The sequence below is a fragment of the Loxodonta africana genome, chromosome 1 (genome assembly GCF_030014295.1).
Source record: "Loxodonta africana isolate mLoxAfr1 chromosome 1, mLoxAfr1.hap2, whole genome shotgun sequence".
In the NCBI taxonomy this organism is placed as follows: domain Eukaryota; kingdom Metazoa; phylum Chordata; class Mammalia; order Proboscidea; family Elephantidae; genus Loxodonta; species Loxodonta africana.
The window spans coordinates 95,848,992-95,861,308 of record NC_087342.1 but is presented as its reverse complement, the minus strand read 5'-3'; the positions used below and the strand labels follow the sequence as shown (position 1 = coordinate 95,861,308).

Below are 12,317 nucleotides of genomic sequence, written 5' to 3'. Positions count from 1 at the left end.
TTTTTCCATCTCTTTAAAGAATGTTGTTGGTATTTGGATCGGTATTTCATTGTATTTGTAAAGTGCTTTGGGACCATGGTATACTTTTAAAACTAAAACATCAACATCGGTACCTTACATTAGCTAAACTCTAAACTTTATTTGAATTTCACCAATTTTTCCACTAATGACCTCTTTTCTGTTCCAGAATCCAGTCTTGGGGTATCATATTACATTTAGTTGTCATGTCTTCTTAAGAAATGACCTGCGAAAATTTCTTAACCTTTTCTTGGCTTTTATGACCCTTGAGTCTTGAAGAATACTGGCAAATATCCTATAAAATGTCCCTGATTAGACTGATGTTATGGAAACCCTGGTGGCGTAGTGGTTAAGAGCTACAGCTGCTAACCAGAAGGTAGGCAGTTCAGATCCACAAGGCACTTCTTGGAAACTCTGTGGGGCAGTTCTACTCTGTCTATAGGATTGATGTTTCAGGAAGAATACCACAGAGGCAAAGTGCCCTATTAGGGAATACCTGCTAGTCACATAACATCACTGGTAATTTTAACCTTGATCACTTGGTTAAGTAGCGTGTTTGCCCGGTTTCTCCACTATGAAGTTACTGTTTTTCCCTTTCCTTACTCCTTTCTTTGGAGGCGAATCACTAAATCCAGGCCACCTTTACCAGGGGGTAGATAGAGGGAATGTGGAATTAAGCTCCAACTCCCGAAAGGGGGAATATCTACATGTATGATTTGAAATTTTTCTGTGAAGAAGTTTGTCTCTTCTCTACCATTTATTTATATCACTATGGAGTCATGTATATTTATTTTATTCTTTGGGTGATAATCCAATACTAGGTTATTTATTTTTTGCTCAAATTGTTCCAGCTTTGACCATATGTACTCTTTTTCACGTGAGCTTTTGTGTCCCTTAACATGCCCCTATTCTTTTATTTTTTGAGCACTTCCTTACTTTGACAGTACAAAATGCTTCCAGCTCATCTTGTATTTTCCCTTCCCCAGCCGTATAATCAGCCATTTCTTCAGGGAGCCCTGGTTCTTTTTATTGGAAATGGTGTTTAGAAAGCATGATCAGGCCACTAGGTGTGGTCATTGCTACTAGGGTGTCACTACTTCTAGACCCTCTCAGAAGGCAGAGCTCAGTAATGTATGTATGTATACTAACCCTTGTATACACACATCTATAATTGTTTCAGTATTTCTTCATCTGAATATATATTAAGGTAAATATGAGTTCGTATTGATGTCTGAATGACTTTAATTTAGTGTACCACAGGGATCGTTCTAGCCCTCCTTTCTTGCCTATGTGTAATTTTCTTTTCTAACAATAAGAAACCTTGCTGTGGTTCAGTACTTAGGAGCTCAGCTGCTAACCAAAATGTTGGCATTTTGAATCCATCGGCCACACCTTGGAAACCCTGTGGGGCGGTTTTACCCTGTCCTGTGTAGGGTCACCATGAGTTGGAGTCGACTCGCTGGCAACGGGTTTGCTTTGGTATCCACTCATTTATCTGTCCAACCCAAGTATTCATGTAGAGCAGTTTCAGAATTGTTAATTCATGCTCCCATGAGAAACAAATTTAACATCGGAAATATTCTACTGGTTTTTAGCAATTCTGTATTAGTAGACAGATTGCGAATACTTGTAACATTCTTACCATAATCTGAGATGTCTTTGTATGCCAGTATGGTTCTTTAAGATTATATACTTGATTGGAGGCACCCCTGAGACTATGGCCCCTGGACGCCTTGCCAACTCAGAACTGAAGCCACTCTCGAAGTCCACCTTTTAGCCAAAGATTAGACAGGCCTACATAAAACAAACAGTAATACATGTGAGGGCATGTTTCTTAGTTCAGTCACATATATGAGACCATATGGGCCACACCTGCCCAAAAGCAAAGACAAGAAGGCAGAAAAGGACAAGAAAACTGGATGAGTGGACACAGGGAACTCAGAGTGGAAAGGGGGAGAGTGCTGACACAATGCAGGGATTGCAACCAGTGTCACAAAACAATCTGTGTATAAATTTTTGAATGAGGGGAAAAAAATGTTTTAATAGAAACTACTTTGTTGAATGAAAAAGATTATGTACTTGGGTCCCAGGTGAAATATTTTCTTTTTGCTCTCCTCTTCTGATAGTCCGAACTTAAGAAATAAAAGGTCACATTCTTTCTTTAGTAATTTATTATACATTTCTACAAAAGAAAGTTTATATTTTTGTAATAAGGTCTTGTCATCTGTAAAAGGGACAGGTTGAATGAGATCTTTACAGTACCTTCTAACCAAAGTTCTGGCTCTGACACTTGTTAGAAATCACTTTAAGGCCAGACATTCGAAAGGCAGGTTCTCCATTTGCTTACTAAGTCCTGACTGTGAGCTTGGCACTTGGCTCTGTTTTCTTGGCTACTTTTCTGAAACACCTTTTGGTGCATTCTCGTCATCGGTGCCAAAGATCATATCTTTGTGGGTAAAGATACTGTGGCCTGGGAAGTGGGACTGACTTAACCGTGGCTATAATTCCCTGAGAACTTGGTTCTGAGTTCCTGTTGGGAAGAAATAGGTGTGAGTTTAAAAAGCCATGCAGAGAGCCGGGAGTTCTCTGTCGCCATCTAGGTCTGCTTCCAATTTGAAGTCTGACCTTGGGTCCCTCAGTTACACCTCCAGGACTTCGATCCTTTATCCAGAGAGTGAGGCAGTTGCATTGTGTGCCCCCTAAGATTCCAACCAGCTGTGGTATTATCATCACAGATGGTACAATATCTGGCTTGCAGTTTGTTCTCTGGCAAGAATTAGGAATGATCAGCCTCTCTGAAATGGACTTGCTGGACCCATCTTTATCATTCCTTTTATTTGTGTGATTAAAAAATATGTGCACACCTTATGCAGGGGGTAAACACATTCAGAAATGTGAGGCCTAGAGGTGGTACTGAGATGGCTAAGGTTGTAGTGTGTAGTAGGCACACTTTGCCGTTGTTCATAATGATTCAACCTGGTAAAGACTTTAGAGGATCAGAACTGGGGTGTTTATTGTTGGTGTTTATAAATCAGTGGCTTCATAAATGATCTTCCTCTTATAGCTATTGCATAGAATCTGTGAACAGTTCAGAGCAGTAGCAACAGTGATGGAAGTGAGGTAGCTTAAAAATTAAGTATAATAAGACCCATGAGTTATGTTAAAGCAACTTTAGTTTTCAAAGGGGTGGGAGGGATGCCATTAGTCTCATTGATAACAGCTCTCAGAAGACTGTCCTTTCTCATAAGTATTTAGTTTCCTGAGCTAAGAGAATGAAGCATATGACCTATGGCTGAGTATGCTAAACATATCATGTACTTACAAAGGGCTTTTGGAAAACAGATGGGTGGAAGACAAGAAGTAGAATAAAAGAACTTTTTAAGCAAGGCATATCCATTTGGGTAAAATGAACAGTGAGAGTGCTACCTGTGGTTGGAAAGCTAGGGTAGGAGAGCATGGGATGATCTCCCTCAAGCTACCTGCCATTGGGTTGTGAAAGGCCCAGGTCATACAGGAATTGGTTTACGTGATTGCCTTGGAGCCTTGAACTGCAGTCCTGATCACCACTCCTGGCACTGTCCCAGATTTCTAAATTAAGTGGCTTGCTGCATGTCGCGGCTTACAGTGTTAAAATCAACAGGTTGAACTTCTATGGTACTTGTTTACATGCAGATCTACGTTTTTTTTAATGATAAATGTGGCTGGAATGAATACCATTCTACGAGTCATGCTAGTGGCTTTACCTCCTCTCCGAGGGGAAAGGAGTTGCTGACTCCAGAAGTGAACAGCAGATGTCACTGCATCTCTGCTTACTAGGTTCAGGCTCATAGCTGTCTGAGCAGAACCACTTAATAGTACAGCTCCAGAAAAACTAAACTAAAATCGAGTATTTATGACTATATGGTACTCTCAGATTCCCTTCTTCAGGTACAGAACCCAACTTAAGAGAATACAGCCCAAGTGTGTTTTTCTATATTTCCAGGTAGCTAACTGATGAGATTTATTTGCCTTTTCCTGTCAGCCTTTCAACCATTATTTTGGAGCCTGGGCAATTTTTCATATTTGTTTCCAGCAGGGCTCATACACTTAAAAGCTTCTTGGCCTTTCTGTACTTTGGTTTTTGAAAAGCTTCCAGCAGGAAGGTAGATGCTACTGTTCTCTGAAGTGAGGCACTGGTCACCAAAGGAAACGGCTTCTTTCTTTTTTCTTCTGTTTGAACGGTTAACTTTGACAGTTGAGGAACGCAAGAACTGAATCACAACTAAAAGTCCTGTGATGCATCTTAAAAAAAAAACAAAGAACAACTCATTCTTTCCATGTAGACAGGTAGTAGGGTTTTTGTATATGATTTTTTTTAAAAGTGTTAAATTGAATTACTTTAGAAAGTCTGAAGCATACTAAATTCTTGGTATATTTTGATCCCATAGATGATGACAGTAGCCAGAGTGATATACGTCCTAGTTTGCCTGAGTTAGTCCTGGTTTACAGCTGGTGTAACCATTAAAGCTTCCTCTTTCATCCTCAGTTTTCCTAGTTTGGACAATATGTGATCACTCTAAATTGCCAAAAAAGTGGGGAGGAGGGCTGATAAATTGTAATTCTAGTGATTATAAGCATTTTTTTTACTCAAAAGTTACACCTGCCCTGAGTTTTCTGAGTTAAACATGTGTAAAATAATGCAAAAGTCAAAAAAGCTGGTAATTCTGGGACTAATAGCTTTTAGGTTTCTGTGTATCCATCAGTTGTTCCCTAATGATTTTCAAATATGGCTGTGCATTAAAATCAACTGGTAAGCTTTGTATTACAAGTAGAGTTTCATGACTCTCAATGCAGACCCCCACTGAATTTGTATCAGAGTTTGAACTTGACAATACCAAAAAACATGGAAATGCATGCATTGCAAATATACTGGACTCCTTTATCAGCGAACATTTAAAACCAGCACGTAGAAGAAGATTTCTTTCTAAGGTTTGGATGGTGTTGGGGATTCTCAGTGGCAGCTGCCTTGGGCCTCGAAGGCATGCCTGGCATTGACATGAGTTGCCTTTCTGTTTCAGATGTCATCTGGGTGATTCTCAGTGTGGAAGTGGGTGGACTTTTAGGAGTAACGCAGCAGCTGTCATCTTTTGAAACGGAGTTCAACACACAGCCACATCGCAAGGTAGAAGGAAACTTCAACCCGTTTGCCTCTCCCCAAAAGAGCCGACAATCAGATGAAAACAACCTAAAAGACCCTGGGGGTTCCGGGTTCGACTCGATCAGCAAAAACACATGGGCTCCTGCTCCTGACCAAACCGAGCAAGATCAGAATAGACTCTCACAGAACTCTGTAAATCTGTCCCCCAGCAGTCACTCAAACAACTTATCAGTAGTGACTTACAGTAAGGTAGGTGCCCTCGGAGAAGAGGAGAAGGGGTAGGTGGTGGGCCTTGGGATTTGTACTACCCCTTCATGGCAAATCTAGAAGCCTAGAATGCCACACCTCGGAGGAGGTTCTTTAAGACTGCCTAGCTCTCCTACCAACAGCAACAACACGAAAACCTACCCCTTCTCCCCTCCCCCCTGCCCCAAATCTTCATGCCCTATAGATGTTGCTTCATTCACATTTATAATTTACTCCTGTCTCTCTGCTCTGGTTTGGGGTTGAAAGAACAAAGTTCCTACTTACGTTTAGGGTTTAAAAAAAAGAAAGTCAAAATATCACCAGCCATGCTTCCCGTGTAAATGTATACTAAACTTAGAGCAACAACAACACACCCTTAGAATTGGTTCCTACTTTGTTTTTTTATTTGTTTTGGGTGGGTTTGTCTTTTTGAGAAAAAAGACAAGCTCAATTATTTATCCTAAATATTATTATTGGGCTGTTACTTTATTTACCTCGTTAGCGTGTCTTCCTGGTGACGTCTTTTCCACCTACAAAGGCCCATCATCCTCCTCACTCACGACCCAGAGTGGCTCAAGTGATATTTTGACTTTTTGTATATGGGGAATAAATGAGAGAATTGTTTGTTTAGTTCACCGTGACTTTAAATATTCTGACTGTTGCTAGACACTGTTCTTAGGTGTTTACCTTCTTGATCTGTTTCTCTCTATGCTGGCTTGATTTAACAGTGTCTTGCACACTCTAAGGTGATGAGGGTTCCTGGTCGTTGCTTGTGTTGGTTGAATAAAGCCCTGATGCTCAGAGCCCCTGTTGTAGGTGATTCCTGTGGTGCGGTCCTGTGAGCATCCCTGTGCCTTCTTTTCTGACCAATTGTGCTGAAACTCCAGGCCCATAATCACATAAACTGTTAAGTCTGTCCTCGCTTCCTTGCTTTGTGTTGGCATTCACCCTCCAAATTTTAAAAATAAAGTCGATGTTTATTTGAGGGGCAAGTACTCTGTTGTAAGAATGGTGTTTTTCTTATCAGTGGTTTATATATGGTCTAGATCAAGAGGCAAATTAAGAAACCTGGTGATGTGAGTCCTCTTTCTCCACACGGTCTAGTAAGGGAGACTCCATTCAGTAGTCTAATAAAGAATTGATTCATTGGTTGATTGGGTGATCATTATAAAGAATTTTGTGGAGTCGTGTTAGTTTTATAGGATACAAGAGAAGTTAATTGGCAAGGCAGTAAATTGCCTGTTTTTAAGGAAAGACTTTTAACATCTTAACACTCTAATAAAGTATTTTTCTTTAAGCTCTTATTTCTCTAGTTTTTTCTCTCTTAAATTTAATCCTCCATAGTATAACTGATCCAGTTGGTAAGTGAGCCACGCTTTAGGTTAAGCGTGCTTCCTGTTAGAACACAGACTCAAGGCAATTGATTTTGATGGGAAGGTGAGAGTTGGCAAAACCCCTTGTTCCAGTGCTTTCTATAATTGAAGTCCCTTCACCTAGCTGTGAGCTAGCAGACTCAGCCGTCACTGTGGTCTTAGGAGAAAGGTGGTGTTCCTGGCCAGGTGCTGCACTCATCTCCCTGAGTTGTGGACTGGTTGGTTGTTTTACCCTCCCCTAGGGACTGATTTCTTTAAATCAGCTCTGGCATGGTGTGGTGTCAGGGCAGCATTCACTGCCAGCTAAACTGAGTTCCTACCGGCTGCTGCTGCTTTTGGAAGGGCTGGCTTATGGTGAGGCTTTTGAGATATTTCTTGAAGTTGGTGGACGCACGGTATGTTAACTGAGTTTTTCATGGACTCTAGTATCATTCAGAAGTAGCGTTTACAAGACTATTGGCTACAGTGTATTGAGGATGTAAAACACATACCGCAAAGAGAAACTGGAGGCCTCCTTTTTTCTTAATCGAAACAGGGTCTAATTCAGAAAACACTTAAGTACGCATCCAGCAAGTTCTCTGGAAGCATTTCTGGCTAAAGTTGAGTCAGTTCCACCTCTTAAGGCTCTTCAGGAATGGAGTAGGTTGTTGACAGTCATCAGTAAGTGCTTCATATATCTCTGTCCAGTTTAGAGCAACGTACATTGTACAGTAGGAGACTGGAGGAATAAAAGATATGATCCCTTCCCACTAGGAGATTACAGTCCAGTAGGAAGCACAAAACGCAAACACATAAACCAATTAGAAATTCCATCAAAATGGAGTACGAAGTTAATGAGTAAAGAAGAACACAGTGAATATGGTATGATTTGTGGCTGGGGTGCAGTAAGCGTTAGAGAGAAGCAGAGATGGAGCTGTTGGGAAGGGCTTTTCCAAGAATGAATGAGATTTGGAAAGATGGACAGACAGGAAGGACAGTGGTTGTGTTCAGGAGATATAGGCAAAGGGCGCGGGAGATTGGTTCACTTGGTTGTACTGTGTTCCTGTGGGGAATGGGGTGAAAATATTACATATGACTTGAAAAAGAATTAGAGATATGGTTAAAAGGATATGAGTAGACATCTACCTTGAATCTTTGTTAAAGGTGAGACTTAAAAGCAGAGATAATCCTAAACATTTATATTTGGCTGGGGGATAAAAACAGACATGCTTGAGGTTCTGAAGTGTACTAGACAAAATGATGAGATTAGGTATATACCAGAGTTGTTTAACTCTTACCGTGTGCCAGGCATGCTGCCAAGTACTTTACACATGTCATCTCCTTTTTAGATACGGAAACAAAAGCTCTGAGAGGCTAGGAAATGTGTCTGTATCGCACAGCTAGTGAGAGGCAGAACTGGAATTTCAAATCCAGGTGCCACGTTACTCAAACGTATTTCCTGGTAGGTGAACAGGTGAACGTGGGCTTTCCTTAGATCCTCCTGTTGGGCCGGAGGCTGAGTTGAGTGTTGAGGGAAGGTATGAGCTGCATTGAGGACCAATATCATTAAGGTGTGAAAGAAGCAGCCTGGCAATAAGATACGGGGCAGTAATGTAAACTGAGAATTGCCTGTGGCATCCTCTTTTAAAAGAGCCTCCCTGTTTGCTGAGTCTTTAAAGTGGTGACTACTTTATCTATTCTGTAGCCTTTGGGGGTACACTACCCATGTGGTATTTTATAATAAGTAGCACCCTTTTAGTTATGAATGAGTGGAAAGGAAGGAGACCCCTGAGAATCCGGAGCAGGGACGGTGTTTTCGATTCACCCCAGGTGCATATTTATTGGACGGTAGGAGGGGTACCCAATGCGCTGATGTCAGGGATCATTGAGTTGGCAATAGACTGAACTGACTCAAAAAAAAATTCCCTGCCTGCCACCAAGGCTGGGAAAGAACATGAAGCTCTTGGAAGCCCATGACCACAGTTTTAGTAGGCAAGTACAGTTTCCTGTTGCCACCACAGTTACAGTTTAACTTGCTAAGGTTGGTAGGATGAAATGAAAAGATTGCTTCACGCACCTGGTCTACGAGGGCTGGGTGGATGTGTCAACATAATGGCACATCTGTCAGTGCCAGGAACTGGACAGCCCTGGAACCCCTCCCCAGCTGCTCTTAAATAATCCTGAGTTCTCTAGGCTCAGTGCTCCAGGCTTCGGGGGAGGCTCTGGGTGGGAATGCCTGCCCTCAGTGCATCCCACAGCCCAGAGCCCCGGCCCCTCCCTGTGTGAGAGCTGTTAGAAGGTGTCACACAAGTAAGTATATGCTGACCTGCTCCAAAGATTCATAAATCTGGCTGCTTGCTTTTGTTAGCAATCAGCCGGCCTCATTGTCAGCTCAATTGTGGCTGACCTGTCCCAGGTGAACAGTCAGACCAAGTACTGGCAAAGTTTAGGAGCTGTTTTAATTAACCCTTTTTATGTGATTAGCTCAAGAGCCTTTGAAGAAAAGCACAGTCACAGTAGGTTGGGTGCTTACTCTGTTGACTCAAGGTTAATCCTGCCATGAATTCTAGCCTTCTGACTCATCTCTGGAGGCCAGTAGCTTCTATTTGGACAGTGTGAGAGTGGTGAAGAACAATTTACAGAGTATGGAAGGGGGAAAAAAAGGTCCTATTAAAATTAGATAGTTCTTTTTCTTATTGGCCAGTTTTGGAATATATGTTTTCTAAGCAATAGATGGTTTCTAAAGAGGCCCTTACAAAATAATAAGTCACCAAATGGTCTGATCCAGCACAGTCAGAAATAAATGTGGCTGGCAGAAATCAAGGAGCTGCTCTTCAGGACAGCCAGATGCTTTACTTCTTTACTCCAAAGCAGTTCTGTTTTACACAGGGAACTGCAGAAGGATTATAGACTCCTTTATTTTGCTACTTGGACTATGGCTCTTATGTCGTGTTCTTATTTTTTAAAAAATGAGGCTGATGTATGTCATAAACTCCTGCTTTAAACTGGATTACAGGCTGAGCCACTGTTATTACTTCCGCCAAGTGCAGGTTCAGAAGGAGAAACTTGTCATTATCTTTGTGGGGAGGTTCAACCCACTCCGCCAGCGTCAGCCACTGCCGAGTGCCATCTGCCCTGCCTGCCTACACTCCCACCTGCTCCCCTTCCACATGCGCTTTCTCTGACAGCCCCCCTTTAGTGTACTTGAGACCTGGAGCTAGAGCAGGAGTCAGTCTGCTCTTATTAAATCAGAAGGCAACTCTTCTAACCTGCTGCTACCTGTGTCAGCCAAGGCGTAGAAGAGTTTCTTTCTCTGTTCAGATGGGGATTTAGAAATAGCTGTAGGTGATGCAGGGATGCTTGGAAAAGGCAAACCTGAAGATGTAATGACTTGTGGATCTCACGTCTACTTTGAAGTGGTCAGTAAGTTTAACATAATAATAAGAGGATGGCTCTGGGGCTACTTAGTAGAATTGGACCAGAATGCAGGTGGCTGATGTCCTTCAGGCAGGCTATTGGTTTTGAGGCATTAGAGGGCACCACTGTAACGAACCCACTGCCACAAAACCCCAGTCTCCTTTCCTTCTCAGATGCAGACCCTTTCCGTGAAAGGTTTAAGGATGGCTCAAAGAGAAGCTGGAAGGAACTCACACATGTATCGCTTTATATTTGATCTAGCTTGTGTTCTCCTCTGGCAGGGGACAGGTAGCAAAAGCACACTACTTTCAGGCAGAGACCAATGAAAGTACAATAATCAGAGCTGTAAACTTGGTGCCAGGCACTGTGCTAGGGACTTTTTAAATTTATTATTATTAAAATGATCAGTATACATAGTTTAAGGAGCCACATAGTTCTACAAACTTGTTAGAAAAAGCACCAGTCCACCTCCCTGCCTCTCAAACCCAGTTCTTGTCCCCCAGAGGCAACAGGCTCAGTGTGTGACAGGCATTACCTCATTGAATGCACACAACTCATGATATTGTACTGTTATCAGCCTTACTTTACAGTTGCTGAGACTTGAGGTACACAGGTTAAATGACTTGTCCAAGGTCACACAGCTAGAAAGGGGTAAAACTAGGATGTTCACAAAAGCAGTATGACTTCTGAGCCTGCTTTCTAAACATTGTGCTACATTGCTTCCCAATTACAAATAGTGTTCAAGTACACGTTTTTATTAGCTGAGCTAACAGCTTTGGGCTAGGAAGTGCATGCTTTCTAGTATACTGCTACATTTCAAACGAGGATCAAGCCAGTAACTGACCAAATACGTGACTTCACTACTACTAAACCCCCTCTCCGCTAAGCCGCTACTGAAGGTGCAGAAATCAGCCTTCTTTCTAACCTCCAGAAAAAGAAAAGATTTCCCCAGAAACTTCCAGCCACTTGAGTTTCGATTATTTTTGGCATCAAAATCTCCATTAACTCATTCTTGTGACCAAAAACAAAAACCAAACCCATTGCCGTCAAGTAGATTCCGAATCAGAACGACCCTATAGAACAGAATAGAACTGCCACATCTTCCTCCTGAGGAGTAGCTGGTGGGTTCCAGCTGCCAGCCTTTTGGTTAGCAGCTGAGCACTTACCCACTGTGCTACCAAGGCTCCTTTCCCTGTGACAACAGCAGCTGTACCTCTTGAATTCACAAATCCTGTCTACATCCCTTGATGGTGGCCAAAAGATGCAGATTTTTTTTTTTTTTTTAATAAATTTAAAAGCTCCCTTTGAGCTTAGTATTTTAGAACTAGAGCATACTTTAAAGTCTCTTGAAAGTCAGGTTTTGTTTCTGCAAAGGCTATCTGGAAAAAGATTATTTGGGGCAGCGTGACAGCCAGTGCAGGCCCTGAGGTGGACATTTGCCTGATGTGGTCAAGGAACAGCGAGGAGGCCAGTGTCTGGAGCAGAGGGAGCGAGGGAGAGTAGAAGGGGAAGAAGTCAGAGGTTGGAAACCAGATCATGAAGGGGTTTATGGGTCCTTGTAAAGCATTGGGCTTTGAGTCTGAGAGAAAAAGGAACCGTTAAAGGGTTTTGAGCCGAGGGGTGATGTGGTCTGACTTAATGTTGTAAAAGGATCACTCTGGCTCCTGCGTGGAGAATTCAGGAAGGCATAGAAGCATGGGCCACCAGGGGAAGAGAGAGAGTAGTTTGGACCAGGCTGGTGGCTGCAGAGGTGAGGTGGAGAGAACAGGATTTCCTAGTTGATTGGAAGGGAAGGGAGAGGGTAGAAGGCTTTCTGTAAACATCCAAATGGAGGTGTCAAAGAAGCTGTTGCATATCCAGGTTGGATATAGGATTTGGGAGAGAAGTCTGGGTGGAGACGTAATTTAGGATTCATGTCACATGGATGACATCTGTGCTATGAGACTAGAGATGTATAGAGCAGGGCTCTAAGCCTCGAACTGCTGACATTTGGGGCCAGATAATTTTTTGTTGTGGGAGGCTGTCCTGTACATTGTAGTATGCTAAGCAGCTTCCCTGGCCTCTGCCCACTAGATGTCAGTAGCACTGCCTCACTCCTGTTGTTAACAATCCAAAATGTCTCCCAGACATTGTCAAATGTCCTGTCA

The 12,317-nt window shown here is 42.4% G+C and overlaps 1 protein-coding gene across 1 annotated transcript in view; it reads left to right on the top strand.

The window, feature by feature from the left end:
- The window catches only part of ILRUN (inflammation and lipid regulator with UBA-like and NBR1-like domains), a 123,146-nt gene that overhangs the window by 97,646 nt on the left and 13,183 nt on the right, over positions 1 to 12,317 (top strand). The window contains exon 4 of the mRNA XM_023540197.2: positions 5,076 to 5,404. Coding sequence (XP_023395965.2) covers positions 5,076 to 5,404 — 329 coding nt within the window. The remainder of the gene's footprint in view (positions 1 to 5,075; positions 5,405 to 12,317) is intronic.